The sequence below is a fragment of the Primulina huaijiensis genome, chromosome 6, assembly GCF_012295235.1.
Source record: "Primulina huaijiensis isolate GDHJ02 chromosome 6, ASM1229523v2, whole genome shotgun sequence".
In the NCBI taxonomy this organism is placed as follows: Eukaryota; Viridiplantae; Streptophyta; class Magnoliopsida; order Lamiales; family Gesneriaceae; genus Primulina; species Primulina huaijiensis.
This window is the reverse complement of record NC_133311.1, coordinates 9,251,987-9,270,557: the sequence shown is the minus strand read 5'-3', so window position 1 is coordinate 9,270,557 and position 18,571 is coordinate 9,251,987. Positions and strand designations below refer to the sequence as shown.

The following is an 18,571-nucleotide window of genomic DNA, read 5'->3' as shown; positions in this document are numbered from 1 at the left end:
ATCGAGGTGGTAATACTTGAGTACAGAGTTTCAAGAATATCTTAAAGAGAATGATATTCTCTCACAGTGGACTCCGCCTGCCACACCCCAGTTGAATGGTGTGTCAGAACGTCGTAATCGGACATTGATGGATATGTTCCTATCTATGATGGGATTCACTGAATTGCCGCCATCCCTTTGGGGATATGCGCTTGAAACAGCAACAAGGTTGTTGAATAAATTCCATACAAAGACAGTGAATAAAACTCCTTATGAGATATGGATGGGAAAGCCGCCCAAATATTCTTACTTAAGAATATGAAGATGCCCTGCTTACGTGAAATAGACAGTGGGAGACAAATTGGATTGTAGAGCCAATTTGTGCTACTTTGTGGGATATTCAATGTAGAGGCCTAAAAATCCTTACTTGAAAATTTGCGGAAAATTTAAAATTTTTCTTTTAAAATAAATGGAGTGCTTCATTCATACCAAAAACTGATAAAATATTTAACGTTCAAAACAGCAGCTGAAGAAATTATTACTTGCCAAAATAACAAGTTAAAGTATTCAATAACTAATAAAATATTTGAGCATCAAAATGGCAAGTGCTGAAACTGAGGTCCTCGGGTGCCACTACTGCCGACTCGAGCTAGCTCACTGGTCCCCGCCCTCGATCCCGACATCATCATTACCTACAACAATCAAGTCTAGTGAGTCTAAAGACTCAACATGCATATATCGTAAATAACGAGTAAATATAGTAAAATTTGCATGGGAGTAAAATTTCATGTCATGAGGCATATCGTAAAATGTCGTGTCATGATTAATTATAATACGTGCATAGCTGAACTGAAAATCATAGTGAAACTGTTTGCTCCTTGGAGCCCTGTACTGAAATAGCATATAATAATTTTCTGTGAGATTATGGTCTACGCAAGTGGTCCCTGAACTGAACTGAACTGAGCTGACCGATACTGGTGACCGGACCGATACTGGGGATCGGATTTACGTCTGATCAGACTACTGCCACAGTACTGGGTGAAACAACTGAACTGACCGGTAACTGGTGACCGGGCCGATACTGGGGACCGGACTTAAGCATGATAGTAAAGTGACCACAAGCAATATCGCATAAATCTCGAAATAAATATTTTTGCACGTAATATAATTAAATAACTGAATTAAATATCCTGTACCCATTTTACTGCTTGGATTGGATCGCTCCCAGGCTCGCTGCAACCTAAATATGCCATGAAAAATATGCAATAGATTTATGGGACCAAACTATACAATAACCTTCAAAAATGTGACAATTACGCCTACCGACTTCGTATTAAATCATGACTCCGAGCCAACCCGAACCAACACTGAACCATCATGTAGTCATGATTAAAATACGTCTAAAATGATCAAATAATGCTCCTAAAATGGTGAGGGCCGAAATCTAGGTGAATGGAGGCCAAAACATGAAACGCTCTTTCGAGAGTCAATTTGGCACATCGCACCGTAAATTCTCGTACGACCTCAAAAATGATCCGAATCACGAACGGCCAAAAACATGACCTTCCTAACTCGATGAGGTACTGTCCAGTCCAAGGCCATGGGCTAAAAGCCAACCGAGAACTCGAACGAGCCACTGAACCGTCACAGCAAGTTGCTGTCCAGAAATACAGCAACTGTGCTTTGGTTTCCTTGCGTCGTTTGCGAGGCTAATGGCCATTGGGGCTTGAACCACCGACCAGAACCTCTTACCAACATCCCAAGGAATGATTTGAACCATGGCTAAGGGCTTTAGACCAGCCACAATTCGAAATATTCCAGCAACGACCCAAACGTTACAACCGAGAACAAATTCTGCACGTAGGATGCATTGCTTTTGTTTTGCTGTCACGAATCGTTCCAATGGCCATTTGATTGACCATGACACGATCTAGACATCTAGGGGCATGGTATGAACCGTGGCTAAGGGCCATAGGCCAACCAAGATCCACACCATCCACCAAACCAAAATGACACATGCTGTAAAAATGAAGGGCCGAAATGGGGTAAGGGCTGTTCTTGATGTTTTAGTTGAAAACCGAGTAACCATGGACCGAGCCACCAAAAGGGCGACTTAGTCACGTCTTAGACATGCTAGGGAAGTGATCCAACCATGGCTATAAGCCCTTAGGGCAGCCAAGATCAGATTCATTTCCCTTTGACAGCAACATGAGAAAATCGAAACTCAATATGGCAAGAATGGGAAGCTGCTGTCATTTCTTGTTTCCAGTGGGTGTGGGGCTCGAATGAATGGACCAAAGTGATCCTAATACATCCTATTACATGTCTAGATGTCGCCTTGGGAGCCTGGAATCGAACCAATACCTGAAACCCACAAAACAAAGCAACCCGTGAAGCACAAGAGAAAAACCGAAAAATTCTGCATGTTGCATTTTCTGAAATCTCTTGATGTATTTCGGTTTTAACATGGAAATGATGATCATGTAATGAAAAATAAATGATAATAGGACTTGATTGAAGAGTCAAGGAAGAATATATGCATGCCTGGTTTCGTTTGAAAGAAAAACGAAAAGAACGAGACGATCCGGCGCGGAGGAGGTGGAGCGCTTTCTATTCTACCTTGCTAGCTCGATTTCTCTCTTGCCTCTAGCTATGGTGCTCACGTTTTTTTACACTGGAATGGCTCTGGTTTTCGGTGATGAGGGGTGGAGAATGATGATTAGGGGAGTGAGGGAGATAGTTGCAAGATATAGGGAACCAAAATCAAGACTAAGTCTACCTCTATTTGAAATTTGAATTGTTGGTTGATATCAAATATTTGTTGGGTGATTCTAGAATGGGGTGGCCGAAATCCTCATGTTTTCTAGACTAGGATAATGCTCACTAATTAATTAATTAAGGTTGCTCAATAATAAAAAAAAAATTAGCATGCTAAAACAACAAGGAATGGGTCAAAGGGTGAGTTGGCATATCAATGTTGCTTAATCATCTAAGGGCCGAAAATTCACTAATAAATGGAGGGGAAATATTTTCTAGCTAGTAAATTTATAACCCTTAAAAGCCTCACTAATCCTTTAATTAATTTAGTGAATTATCCCTTAATTATGGAACTTAAATAAACTTATTTCCTACTCACTTCAAGTTGTATAAATAATTCCTTAAACCTTCATTTAACTTAAATTAACTTACTTGCTAGCTAAAATAAATTCTGGGAATGTTTTCTAAATCTTAAATTTTATCTCAAAGCTCCAACTTCAGTCCGGCCTCACTGAATTAACTGAAATGCTAAAAAAAATTAAACTGCTATGGAAAATAATTAAATTTAAATACTCATGCAATAAAAATCATTTTAATTTAAATAATAGAATTATGCATGGCTTATACGTAGTCTAAGTTACGGGTTCTACATTCAAAGAACTCTGTTGGATATTACTTCTATTATCCTAGTAAAACAAATGTGTTTGTTTCAAGGAATGCCACCTTCATAGAGAAGGAGTTTCTATTGAATTGAAATGCGGGATAATAGAACTCGATGAGATTCGAGAACCTCCTACTACCCAACTAGTAGTACCCACACCCCAACAGGCAATCAAAGAAACACAAGCTTATAAAAGATCCTAAAGGATCTAAAGGCCGCCTAATAGGTTGAGCCTGCTTCTTGAAGAGGGCCAAGGTGAGCCCATTCCTAGATGCGATCCAAGAAATTTCAAGGAATCATTGTTTGATGCCGATTCCTCTAAATGGCTTGAATCTATGCAGTCCGAGATGGACTCCATGTATTCGAGCCAATTATGGTCCTTAGTATATCCACCTATGGGATTGTTCCCATAGGATACAAATGAATTTACAAGAGGAAACTTGGAGCGGGTGGGAAGGTGGAGACCTTTAAAGCTAGACTGATAGCAAAAAGATATACTCGAAGACAAGGTATTGACTATAAGGAAACCTTTTCTCCAGTCGCGATGTTGAAGTCCATTAGGAACTGCTAGCCATAGCAGCATGGCATGACTATGAAATATGGCAGATGAATGTGAAGGTAGCGTTCCTTAATGGGGATATTAAATAGGAGATTTACATGTCTCAACCTGAAGAATTCACATCAGTAGGAAGTGAGCATAAAGTATGCGAACTTCAGAGATTCATTTATGGACTGAAACAGACATCAAGGAGCTGGAACCTCATATTTGACAGCACTATCAAAGAGTTTGATTTTGCCAAAAATCTTTAGGAACCTTGTGTATACATGAAGGTCAGTGGGAGTGTAGTAACATTCCTGGTGCTTTATGTTGATGACATACTACTCATTGAAAAGATGTACGGATGTTGCAGTCAACTAAAGTATGGTTAGCTGGTAAGTTCTCCATAAAATATATGGATGAAGCATCATATGTATTAGGAATACAGATCTATAGGGATAGATCAAAGAGAATGCTAGTGCTCGCCCAATCTACATATATCGATACCATACTGAAAAGATTCTCTATGGAAGAGTCCAAGAGAATATATCTCCCAATGTCTCATGGTGTGACTATAACCAAGTCTATGTGCCATAAGACTGATGAAGAGATAGAAACCATGAGCCGCATTCCATATTTTTCTGCCATAGACAGTATTATGTATGGTATGATATCTACTCGATCTAATATTGCATATGCACTGTGTGTTGCAGGCAGATATCAGTTGAATCCTGGTCCACTGCATTGGAAAGCAGTGAAGGACATTCTTAAGTACTTGAGAAGAACTAAAAATTTGTTCTTGGTATACGGGAGTGGAGGACTGAAAATTGGAAGGTTACACTGATTCTAGCTTCCAATCAGATGTGGATGATTCAAAATCGACCTCTGGATTTATATTCAAGCTCAATTGTAGTGCTATCTCTTGTAAGAGTTCCAATCAAGACACTAGAGCGGATTCAACCACTGAGGCCGAATACATAGCTGCGTCGGCTGCAGCAAAGGAGGGTGTTTGGATGAGGAATTTAATCCAAACGTTGGGTGTCAGTCCTCAAATAGTTGACCTAGTCCCGGTCTACTGTGACAACATTGGTACCGTTGCGCAAGCGAAGGAATCGAGGTCTCATCAGCGATCCAAAATATACTGAGGAAATTCCACATAATCCGGGAGATTGCGGGAAGAGGAAACATATCGGTAGAGAGAGTATCCTCCACAGATAATGTTGCTAATCCACTGATGAAGCCTCTGCCAGGACCATTGTTCGAGAAGCATCGCGAAGTAATGGGTCTAAGATCTACGGGTAATTGGCTATAGTGCAATTGAGAGATTGTTAGAGTAGGTTCCTAACAAGCCAACTTGTGGCTTGGGATTTTATTGACTCTAATGTAAAACAATATTTATTTTAATAATATTTTCGATTTTATTCGATTATGGCGTTATACTATATATGTATGCCCATGCAAGCTGCATAGATAAAGTCCTTGAATATACAATAGGTACCATGAGGTCTGCGTCGCAACGTAAGATCATGAAACTCATTAGGAAGTGAACCGTATATTCTAAACAGGTTCCTAGTCAAATCAGCCACCTAAAAAAAGGATAAAGGTCGCTAGAGCTCGAGACTAGCGTCTGTGACGTAAACGACATGTTTCATTGACAAGGGCATGGAGGTGTCCATTCACACAGATGGGTGATCATATGATGATGCACTGACAACCCTCCATTGGACTATCCAAGTGGTTCTCACTTATCGAGTGGAATAGTCCGCAGTTATGGTTGTACACCATTAGTCCATTGACCCGGGACAATGTATGGGCTATACGTACTCGCATGCAATTTGATCCATTTACCGACTCCATTGAGGGTCATCAGGTGGCGGGGTTGAGTGTAATTTCGAAATACGTAGGAGCAAATGCATTGTATTCAAGGATTCACCGTTCGCCTATGGGTGAAGATATCCTATGTGATCTGATGAGTTAATAGTGTAAGGAGTCTTTGGTTAGAGCAAGAAATGTGTTTAGGGAAATGTGTTTTCCTAGTTGCACATATCATGCCACTAATAGTACTCAAATATAAATCGCATCGTTATCGAATTCATATGCAACTCTCGATATACCAATAGTTGCAGATTCGATCGAGATATATGTGTTGAAAGGACCGTACGATACGCTAGCCATGACTAAAGGTTCTTGCAGACACTATCAGTGATATATAGAGGATCATGGGGCGATGCTACTAGATGCTCTTACTATGATCCGATGGGTGCGATCATAAATGAGTTCTGACATTCTTGATCAAGGAGTTGATGAAAAGAATGGGGTTTACTGGGGCAAACTCGAATAAGAATAAATGTTATTATGAATCACATGGAGATGTGAACCCACGGCTAGCTGTATCCCTGAACCATTGACGGTCACACAAGTATCAGATTCTGCGTTCCCGTTGAGATAGTCAAATTTCAAAGAGTTGAAATTTGACGACTATAGTTTGATGGAGATCAAACAAGAAGCTTATAAAGAAGTTTATGAGTTGATTCTATATGATGGAAGAAATGGAAGTTAGCATGATTGCTAAATATGGAAGGAGAGTGATAGAGCAATTCGACATAAATTGATACCGACTCCTCAGTGGTCCGATATGGAATGAACTTATAATCATGATCCAATTCTGACCGGAGTTTATGAGCTGATTCCATAGGATGGAAGAAATTAGTATGATTGCTAAATAAGAAGGAGAGTTGAACTGTCTGTTTTGTAAAGAAGTGTACTAAAAATGGCAAATATGGTAAGTGAAAATTTTGATCTTCGAAATTTTCATTTTTCATTATATGAACAAGATTTGTAACATTGGTACGCCGGCACTCTCGGATTGTCGATAGAGGTTATAATGAGTTCGAAATCATTTATTTAGTGAATTGAGAATTTACTGATTAAATGATTGTACTAGTAGTGGTGATTACTGATATGTAAAAATTCCCATAACTATTTTAGAGGAGTCTAGATTAAATTAACATGAGTTAATTATATAAATTAAATAATGATTACTTAATTTAATTAATAAATATATATACGTTTTATGGGTGATATAAAATACGTGTATATATGGTATTAATATATCATGTATTATCAAAAGTTGATAAATATATTATATATTAATAATATGAGAATTTAAATATAATGAAATTATTAGAGTCTTTGTGGGAGAGGAACTTCTAATGAGATTAGGAGTCAACCTCTATACATGCACTACTAGAACTCATAATTGATAACCACAAGTTTTTGCACACAAAAAAACTCAAAAACTCTCCCCCTTGAAGAAAAACATCTCGGCCATAACAAGAAAAAGAAAAAAAAAATCTCGGCCTTTTTGGTTCTTCCATTGCCACACCTCCACTGTTGCACCATCTCCGTCTTTTGGAAATTCGGAGATTACAATCTCAACGCAAGAATTGTTTGGAATTACTAGTGCAATCCGAACAAGGAATTCATTCTCTGATCGTGGACCCAATTTGGCGATCAAAGGAGAAGAGTCGTTCATAGGGATTTACAAGAAGGGCTATATCCGTCTAAACATCGAAATAGTTTGGAGTCCAGCGTTAAGAACGCAAATGTGTAATCTTAAACGCCTTATGAATGTTTATAAACACACGACGCTCAAGAACAAAAATTTTAAACTTTTGCTACGTCTTGGGTGCGAGAACACGATATCCCTACAACGTGAACACTGATATATGTACCATCCAATGCACCAAGACAAGCTTGTGAACAATATTAACACATTTTTTAAAATAATTTTATGTGTGCCCACTTCATGTGTAATAGTCGTGAAAAATTATTCTATTTTTTTTATGATGCGATAAAATAGATAAGAACATCACAACTTTTTCCTCAGCTCGTAATTATCTCGATTTCACAAGGCTGCCAACATGGGTGAGTAAGTAACAAAATCGAGCAAATGCATTACGACTCATCCTCAAATTAACTATGCATTGGGCATCTCCTATTTCTATGATTCTAGCATGTGGTTGATTTGAGCATTCACTCTTTCGGATGCATGTTGTCTTGTGCCTCTCCTATTTGACCTACATAGCACAAACTTGACGTAGAAATGAGTTAGTGTGATCAGAAACACAAATTAGGATATTAATATTTTTTGTACCACTAGCAGCACTTGGTTACCTTGATCTTCATCAGCCACGGAAAGCACAGTTCCGTCACATAATCTATAATTATATTATCTATGCGCATCCATTACCAAAAATGAGTACAACTACAACAAAATTTGTTTCTACCAGTTTAATCTCACTTATACACATATTAATATGGACGACCTTTCTCTTTAGGATTTTCTCCATTTTTATTTGAGGTAATTTTCTATAAATTAATTATTTAAGTTTTTTGCAATACCTTTGAAGACACGTGATTCTTTTTATTTTTGTACAAAAATATCTTCAAACACAGAAAATTTTATTCTAACACAAATTGGGAGAAACCTTATTGTAACGTCTGAAAAAACCAACCAACGTAAACCGCATGCATGCAAAATTTAATTTTTCTAAAAATGTTGGAGTTCGAATTATTTTACAAGTTGAGCTCGAAATTAAAGGGAAATTAAAGCTAGAAACCGTAGGAAACAAGAAAAGAAAGAGCCGTGGGTTTTGTTGGTAGGTTCAAGGTTCAAGGTTCGATTCTTATGCATGGGCACTTGGGGCTCGACCAGGTCTGGAGGTTGGGTCCTAAGGGTCGTGGTTAGGTCCTAGGAAGAGTCCTAGAGTGGCTAGGACTTGTGTATCAGGCTGGGGAGGATTCCACGAAAGCTAGGACTCTCCCCAATCTTTCCGCGAACGGCTGTTGTACAGGTGGCTGCGGCTCGGTTTGGGGCTGGGCTAGGTGGTCCATCAGGGTCCTAGGGTGATGGGTATGGGTCAAGCCAGGGGCTGGAGTGGCTTGGTGCGCTGTGGCTCGAGCCAAAAGCTGAAACCGTGAGGGAAAATAACGCATGGCTGCTGTCTTCTGATCCAGGTGGCTCGCGCGTGGGTTCCAGGGTCTGGGCTGGTCTAGGTTGGGTTTGGGCGTGGTCCAGGGATGGTTAGGGTCAGGTGGTCTTGGTGGTGGCTCGGCTAGAGGTGTCCCAATGTCACTAGGAGTCTATAGGCGTGAGTCAAGCTATGTGCGCAGGTTTGGGTCAGTTTCCAGGAGAGTTTGAGCAAGCCAGGGCTAGGTTCTATGGGTTGGGCCTGGTTAGTAGGGTTCCTAGATGGGTTGGCTCGGGTTTGGCTCGAGGTGACTCGACCATGACTCGAGTATTTTGGGAGATAGCTCAGTGTGTTCTTTTATGTGTCAAATTCAAAAATATATGAACAAAAATTGGAACCATGGGTCCATGGGTGTGGTTCATGGCTCAGAAGGGTAGAATAGATAATAAAAATTTTATGTTTAAAATTTAGGATCAAAATAATGAATTTTTGATTTATCCGTTATTTAATCGCCTCACGAAATGTTGATTAAAGAAATAATTGAAACGCCTAGTTTTAAGCTTTATAAAATTATGGAAAATTATATTTAAGCTTAAATAATTATTTGGTATAAGCCCATGTCATTAAATGTGAAAAAAAAGATAAAATCGAGAATTTTTCTAGGGGAAAAACGATAATTTTAAACTTAAAAAAATACGTAAAAGCTTGGCAGCGACCCGAAGGATCATAACGCATGTTAAATGATATTTTATGATATAAAATGATGATTTTGTTGAAAATATGTATTTTATGATTTATTGTAAAACTGTGCAATTTTTACTGTCTAAAATGCTATTTTTGGAAAGTTACGCTATTTTATGATTTTTAAGGAAAATGAAAATATTTTGAGGGATGTAAATTGACTGTGATAAAATAATATATGATTTTTGGGGATCTATTTATGTGAGGACGGTGAACTTACGATTTTGTGGGGATGTCGTGAGGGAAAAAGGTCTCAGATGGAGCCCATTTATGGGAAAAGGCCTTAGAGGTAGCCCGTCTATGGGAGAAGGCCCTCGAGGGAGCTCCGACAATCATATTTCCACAGTAAAGCCTACTGCCCACCCCTATGGGCCATGTGGATGTTAAGACTGCAGTCGACCAAAAGATAAATGCTAGTCACTTTCGAAGATCAAACTTCACCCAAAATGATAAATAATTGAATGCCTTTCGATTAAAATGATTTATGATAAATGATTTATGCTTAATGGATGTTAAATGATTTATTTATGCTTAAAGTTATTTTAAAATAATTTTACGATTTATGATTTAATTTTTGCTTAAATGATTTTAAATTGTTTATTTATGTTCAAAAGCTATTTTAAATAAAAATATGATTTTTAAATGCATGTGATTGTATATGTATTAATTGCTATCCATGTTTAGAACGTGCTGAGTCTTTAGACTCACTAGGTTTATATGATGCAGGATTTGATGATTTATAGGAGGCACTGACGATTGAGTGCATCGAGTGCAGCAGTACACACCCGAGGGCCTTTATGTTTCCGCACTAGTTAGATAGATTTATGATTTAACGATTTATGTTCATGATTTTAGTAAAGATATTTTTATGCTTTATTTTATTGTTAGTTGATCTTTTTAAAGATCGATTTAAGAGTTTTGGTTAGTTGATGATTTAGGGATTTTATTTTATGCACTTCAGATATCATATGTTAAATTATTATGATTGTTGGTATGTTAAGTTATTTTTTGTTAGTATATTCGAGTTTATGATTTTAAAAAAAAAAGGTCGAGTTCGTTTCACTTATGCAGTTAAATTTGTTGTATAAATGTTTACCAAGATTACCTCAAAAATGTAGTTGTGTCAAATATCGGAGGAATGCATCCAGCGCTGGAAAACATGTGTTAGAAAATAGTTTTCTACAACTTTAAATAACAAAATAGCACAATTTTCTTTAGAAGAAAGAAGCTGATTTAACTTGTGTTGTTGGTTGCTATTCCATTTTCTTTAGAGCAGTGCAGTATCTCCCAAAGTGCCGTTCAAATTCACGAGTAAAGATATGAGTGTAAGATGTCTGTGTAGGTTAATAAAAATGAAGATAAGATGGAAAAAATCCATCATAATCTATGTTGTTGAGCACGAGAAAAATCATCACACACGTGACATTGTCACCGACGTCTCATGAAAAAGAAATAGTAAATTGTAAATTATGTAAAGGATGAGATGATATTTGATTTTGCAAAAAACAAGAGAAATGATGGATTAAGAATGAAATAAAATCTAATCACTCCATAATCCTATGAGACATACAACGCCCTACGGTACTTATTAAAATAGTTTCAACTGTGTGGTGAATACTGTAAATAAATTCAACGTAAGGACCAAATCGCAAAACTTCAAAAAGTTGGGGGAAATCGGGTTGAAAGTTCACCTATTTTCTCATTTTTACTCGCTTTTCCCTCGATAAGCTCGAAGTTTGTTCAGTTTCTGTGACGATTTTCGGTGATAAGCTTCTGGGATTTTTCCCTATGTGAGTGAATTACTGATTGATTCTGAACTGGGTTTAGCTTATATTTGTTTCTCTGGCTTTTTCTAGTCGATCTTCTCCCCTCAATTCAAGGAAAAGGGTAGTTTGATTTCAATACTAGACAATGAATAAAGGAGCAGGCATAGGAGGCGTCGCTGGTGGCGGTGGACCCACTGCCGCTGCGTCTGCGGCGGCGGCCCAAAAGCAGAAAGCACTTCTTCAAAGGGTGGATGCGGATGTTGGAAATCTTGTGGAGAATTTCGCGTACCTCGTTAACGTGGCTCGGGTACTCTTGAAATCCTTTCTTCTTTAGCTTTTTTTTAAGGCTGTGTGTATTGGAATATTTATATAGTTTAGGATTACAATATGGGAAATATGTATGATGTATGAAACTTTAATTAATCTGAAATCATAGAGTTGCAATTGTTTTGATTTCGTTGTGCATCTTGGTTTTTCCGTTGTTAGAGTATGCTTCATAATAGGCATGATAAAAGTAGTAGTGTTGGACTTTTAGGACCAGATTGACTGGGGAGTGCTATGATCCATGATTTCCGACTCTTCGACGAGTCCAGCATTAGTGCATAACATTGATTGAAAGCTGAGCTTGCTCAATCAGAGTTTGTTTGGCGTGACTCATAAAAAGCAGAGCTATGTCTCATAAATGATTTGTTGGATGTTTTACTTCTTCAAAACAAGTTTGTTCTTTGACCGTCAAGAGCCTTAATTTGAGTCTTTTTTTTCATCCTTTCTTTTTTGTTTTGTTCTTTTTTCTCTTGTTATAAGTTCCTTGATGACTATTGTGAAGATACACTGTGCAGTTGAAGAATAGATGAAGATAGATTTATAGAGAAATGAATACTATCTAACCAGGGAATTCCATTTGATGCATGCTACATCCAACATCAGCCCCATGATAAAACATGGAACCGAAAAATAAATATAAGGGGTTCTCCCACCAAGTTGACTAGGCTTTTGGTCTCGGGTTTTGCTCTTTGGCCTATGGCTTAGTATTAGTGCTAGTCCTGTCGTCGAAGGTCAACTTTAGCGGGATGGAGAGAACTAAAAAAGGGTTACCATCAGGACAACATCGGTTACGTGTTCCATTTTCACATGATTGGCTGATGATGGAATTAAGATGCTTGCACCCTATACCTTAGATGGGTGAAAGTCGTTCGTAGGCATCAATCTCTCAAGGAGGTTATAGTGAGCATATTATCAAATAATATCTGAAATCCTTCAAAACGTAGTTTCATTTTTGGATTTGGGTTTTCGGTGATATGTGCTGATCAAACTTAATTACAATAACATAGAATGACATCTTGTATATACAACGGCATTAGTTTGATCTTACATTGGAAACTGCGATAGATTGTTTTTATTAAATCCGCTAGACATCTTGTATGAAATTCATCCTATAAAATTGTGCCATGATTCTGCACATTGCTTATCCAGCTCATATTCCTCGGTTAACTAATGATTTTTTAAAAGATTGAGTACATCTGATGGTGCTTCTCATCTTTTAGGTTAATGATGCTCCGGTTCAAAATTCTCAAGAATCTTTCATGATGGAGATGCGTGCTGCGAGAATTGTGGGTTTTAGATTTTAGTTAGCTTATATCCACAACATTTTCTATCCGTTTTTTCCTGCTAATTCTACTGTCTCTATGAAACGACTCTATCAAGTTTTGCCTTTTGGATTACCAAGTATTTCTGTTAAATAACAGGTTCAAGCAGCTGACTCTTTGCTTAAGTTGGTGTCCGAATTAAAGCAGACAGCAATATTTTCCGGATTCGCGTCTCTCAACGACCATGTAGACCAGAGAACAGATGAGTACAATAAACTTGCGGAAACTACAAATGGGATGTTGGCTGAAATTGGAGAGGTGGCAGCAGCTAGCCTTAAGGAGCTTGAATCCCATTACTATTCCTCGATCCTGAGATCCGTCATGGGTCAAGAACTGTGAAGTAAGATGGATAGATTTTCTGGGATTAGGTTGTTGAAAATTGATTCAGTAGAACACATACTTGTTATGCAAAACTTGCTTTGATTTTGTATTATATTAAGAGTGCAGTGAGGATAAAATGGTTTCTATCTTGAATCTATCTGACTGATATTAATCAGGGTGCAAATAAATCAGAGTCTACAGTTCGAATCTTTTAGCTCGTTTAATTTTGAATGTATCTGCCAAAATTGATTAATATTGGTTTGAAAATAATTTTGATTCGAGTGTAGCTGAAGATAATGTACTTGAACATATTCGGGTACAATAATTTTACATACAAAATCAAACAATACGGCGAGTCGACCCAAAATATTAATGAACCAAATCGACTTTCTTAACAAATCGTAACAAAATTGGCGCATAGCCACGGTAAGCAGAAATTGAATCAATCCAATGGTTTGATTAATTTTTAGTTTACCATGGTTCAGACCGGGTTCTAAAGTCAATCAAACCAAATAAAGTTGTTTCATTTAAAGTTCAGATAAAAGAGAATATCAAACCAAATCGATATTATACAATAGACTTGTTTAAAATTAAACTTTTTATTAGTTGTAATTGATTTTATTTTCTAAAAATTTATTTACCTCTCTGCTCTATATTTCAATATATGTTTGTTGATATATATTTAATAACGGATGATTGTAGAGTTTATTATGAGGTTAAAGTAAAATATTTTGAAGAATCTTACTTTCTATATTAAATTTGTGATGTCATTCCCATATATTACATTGTTAATACATGTACTATGCATTTGTATATAGATGCTAGTGTTGGGATCTCGTCTTTCTCGTGTCTAAAATACAGCGAAAGTTTTAAAATTTTATTTTGACATTCAAAATATTCTTTGGACACTCGTATGGTTTAAATAAAATAAACTTACAAAGGATGTTTAGTAATATAATTTTAGTGAATTAATTCACTCGGCTCCAATTACTACGGTATTAGCGGACGTAGCTCTTGTTGTAAATTCTTACGAACATTCTTCGATCTACTAATCCGATCCACGACTGTAATATTTATTCCTCTTCCAAGTTACACTAGAAAGTGTAAAAGATATTTTGCGTAGAGATAAAACACGAAGAAGAAATCGACTCAATACTGTAAACCGAATTTTTCTTGCAAAAATTTGGGATTTTATAGAGCAACCACCGAAACCTTTTGAAATAGCCGAAAGTAATGTTGTTCGTGCAAAAAACTTTCGGATGCCTTTATTCAAAATAGGAATCAAAATCATTATAATATTTATCATTAATTTACTTAATTAATTAGATTAATTAGGTTAATTAAAGGTTCTAAATATATGTCATATCAATGCCAATCTCGATTTTAATACATATATTTTTTATTATCATGCATTAATTTATTATGCTTTGTGTGTAAGTGACTAAAATTATGGTATCATGAATATTTCAATATTACATAAATCAATATCATATTTTATAAAAACTTAATGAGCTATATTTTAACTCAATTAAAATATAATTTAATTATTAAAACCCTTTTGAATTTTAATAAATTAGCATGATGGACTTATACTCTTACAAGCCCATTATTCATGCTCCAATTACATTAATCTCATCATAATCCTGATCGGTGATCAAATATCATCGATGTGATAATTTCAACTTGTTTGTTATTATGATGCACAATTTAATTTGGAGATCATCAATGTCTAAATAAGGCAGTGCACTCCCTTTGATTGTTTTAGCAGTCATGCTCTCAAAATTTCTATAAGCTTTTATAACCTTATTTATAAGCTTATCGATTGATCATATCAAACTTATTTATTATAAATTCAACTCATTGAATTCATTATCTCAACGAGAACAAGTAAACCAGTGCTTGTGTGACCCGCAATGGTTCAGGGATACAGCTAGCCGTGGGTTCACATCTCTTTGTGATCCAGGACATAATCTTTTATCCGGCTTACCCCAATTTGCCTCATTCTATGTATCAACTATTGATAATGAGAATGTCAGAAATCATATTTCTGATTAAACCTATCGAATCATGGTAAAAGAGTCTAGTAGCATCGCCCTATGATTCCCTATGTATCACTGATAGTGCCTGCAAGAATCAGTCGATTATGATTAACGTACAGTATGATCCTTTCATCTCATATATCCCGATCGAATCTGTAACCATTGGTTCATCGAGGGTTGGAAATAATTCGATAACTATGTGACACATCTTTGAGATTAAATAGTGGCATCGCATGTACAATTGGAGAACTCCTTCTCTAGCGTACATCTCATACTCTGGCCAGAGATTCCACGCACTATTATTTCATCAGATCACATAGGATATTCACACCCGTAGATGAGCGGTGAATTCCCGACTACAATGCACTGGTTCCTATATGTGTCGTAAATGTACCCAATCTCGCCATTTGATGACCCTCTTGGAATCGGTAAACGAGTCAAAGCACAACCCTAGCATATAGAGTCTCAGTGTTGTCCCGGGTCGTAAGGACTAATGATGTACAATCATAACCACGGACTTATCCTGTCGGTGAATGATAACCACTTGGAAAGTCCGAGGGAGGATAGTTCGGTATAATCATCATATTACTACCCATCTGCATGTTTGGACATCTCTATGTCCTTACCAAGAAACGCGGTACACAACATCACATATGCTAGTCTCGAGATCAAGCGACTTTTATCCACGTTTTAGGCGGTTGAATCGACTAGGAATGAATTTAGATTATACAGTGTTTACAAATGAGTTTCAACATCGAATTACGATTCATTTGTATTAAAGTATAATCAAGGTCTTTATCTATGTTAATCACATGAGTATACACATAAAGAAATAACAAACCATGAAATAATGAATTATATTAAAATAAAGATTGTTTATTACAACTGAGTCAATAAATTTCCTAGCCAACAATTGTCTTACATGACATCTACTCTAACCGTTAGTTTATTTATGAGAGCTAATTCATAATTTTCAAATTATATTAAAAATTAATCAAAATATTTTACTTAAAAAAACAAAGTTTAAAATTTGATTATTCAAACAAAACCGAAAATTTAGGTTTGGTTTTGTAAGTTATTTGATTTTAAGCGGCTAGATTTTATTTGATTTTAAACGGATAGATTTTATTGATAAACTTGTTTTGGTTCAGTTTTTTTTTCCCTCAAATTTTTAAAAGAAAGCTTAGGAACCGGGCACATATCTTCTGAAGAAAGAAATGAGTCCGTCGATGAGAGTGACATGATTAAAATAATTCACCGCTATTCAGTTTATCGTTGACCCGGTAAATAGACCTGTTGACCATGGTCTAGGCGGGTCCTGGTCCGGGTCCAGTCTGAACCATGGCCAGGTCTAACTTGAACTTGTGGTTTGACTGAAGTAAGTGTTAGGATTCTCCGAAACTCGCATCGAAAACGCAACGGAATTTAAAATTTTTTGATCTATCAATCTAACAGATGATTGCCAATCGTCTTTTACTAATAAATAAAACATGCATTTAATAAATTTAATGTACGAAAAGATATTACCGCACGACCTAAGTCGTGGATACTCCAGTCTTGTCCCACTCTGACATCTGGTCCATCAATGAATGTATCTACCACGAATAATAGACAATAGACAACTATCCGATTTACACGAACAAAAAATCTGATATCGCAACGAAACCAGATTCTCAATGATATATAGATTGTTTGAATACACGAAGAATAAAATTTTCGGCCTCAAATCTCAAATCTCAATTTGAAAGTTTGAATGAATTGCTTCCCAAGGCCAATCCCTATATTATGTATATATACTATTATTTAATTAATTAGATTTTATTTTAATTAAGATAATTTGATTTTATTTCAAAAATAAAATATATATTATCATCTTTTATTTTAATTAGATAATTTGATTTTATTTCAAAAATAAAATGTATATTATCATCTTTGATCATATCCTACCTTATGTAATCATTTCCTTTTACTTGATATGATATTTTTATTTTATGGCTAATTTTATTTTATTAAAATCTATCAAATATAATTTTAATTTAAAATACTTAAAATCATTCCCATAAAAAATATCATAACTATTATAGTGCCTGCAAAAACCTTCAATTACAATTACAGTGTTGTACGATCCTTTCAGCTCATATTCCTGATCGGATTTTAAGACATTTGTTTGTCGAGATCCTAATATAAACACAATAGCTATGCGTACATTCTAAAGTGTCATATTTCATTGCATGAAACTATAGAAACTCTTTTATCTAAAACATACATTGTACTCTGGCCAGAGATCCTGCAGTATTCACTTGGCAGAACACATAGGACATCTACTTATATAATCCAGTGCTTGAATTTCAAACTACAACGCTGAAATTGCCACCTAGTGACTCTCAGAGAGTTGGAAAATAAGTCACAGTGCATTGTTCGTTGAATAGAGATACAATGGTGTATTAGGTAGTGAGGATTAATGGTTCAAAGTTCTCTACTCGACCAGTGGTAATCACTTAGAGAATTTATAGAGAGGGTAGCCCAATGCATTAATCTATAAAAACCTATTTGAATGTGTGGATGTCCCTACATCCATGTTAATTAAACGTAGCAATGACACATTCGAATACTAGTCTCGACTGAGCTTGTCAATATCCTTATTCTTGAGAGACTAGGAACTAATTTAGATATTATATAACAAAGAAATGTGTTTCATGATCACCAACAATTGTGTAATCGCATTTCTCGTTGATTATAATAGACTCAAGGTCTTTATATTAATGTAAAACATGTGTATAAATATAATGGAATTTCAGATGAATAATCACTATTGAATAAAAAATGGTTTATAGAATAGATTAATAAAACCCACAGCCACAATTTTTGTTGTTGGATACCTACTTTAACAATTTCCGACTTCCACTAAAGCCAACTGCTAATGTATCTGTAGCCCATCGCCTTACGGAGTCTCTTGAATACAGGTCTTGAAAATAACTCAGTTAGTGGATCAACTATATTATCTGCCGAGGAGATTTTCTCGACCATCACGTCGCCTCTTCCAGCAATTTATTGGACTAGATGGAATCTTCTTAGTATAAGCTTGGATCTTTGATGAAATATTGGTTCCTTTGATTGTGCAATGGCTCTATTGTGGTTGTAGGGTACTGT

The 18,571-nt window shown here is 36.2% G+C and overlaps 1 protein-coding gene across 1 annotated transcript; it reads left to right on the top strand.

Moving 5' to 3' along the window:
* The first annotated feature begins 11,299 nt into the window (after nucleotides 1-11,299).
* On the top strand, nucleotides 11,300-13,606 carry LOC140978656 (mediator of RNA polymerase II transcription subunit 22a-like). The gene is made up of 3 exons (XM_073443852.1): nucleotides 11,300-11,722; nucleotides 12,960-13,025; nucleotides 13,161-13,606. Exons 1-3 carry the CDS (start codon nucleotides 11,561-11,563, stop codon nucleotides 13,398-13,400), a joined length of 468 nt encoding a protein of 155 aa, XP_073299953.1. The 5' UTR covers nucleotides 11,300-11,560; the 3' UTR covers nucleotides 13,401-13,606.
* Nucleotides 13,607-18,571: the final 4,965 nt, after the last annotated feature.

What these genes read in the sequence shown, in the direction of transcription:
- LOC140978656 (XM_073443852.1), top strand. Translation starts at nt 11,561, where the DNA reads ATGAATAAAGGAGCAGGCATAGGAGGCGTCGCTGGTGGCGGTGGACCC. An exon ending in ACCTCGTTAACGTGGCTCGG is followed by an intron (nt 11,723 to 12,959) that starts GTACTCTTGAAA and finishes CTCATCTTTTAG; the next exon opens with GTTAATGATGCTCCGGTTCA. An exon ending in AGATGCGTGCTGCGAGAATT is followed by an intron (nt 13,026 to 13,160) that starts GTGGGTTTTAGA and finishes GTTAAATAACAG; the next exon opens with GTTCAAGCAGCTGACTCTTT.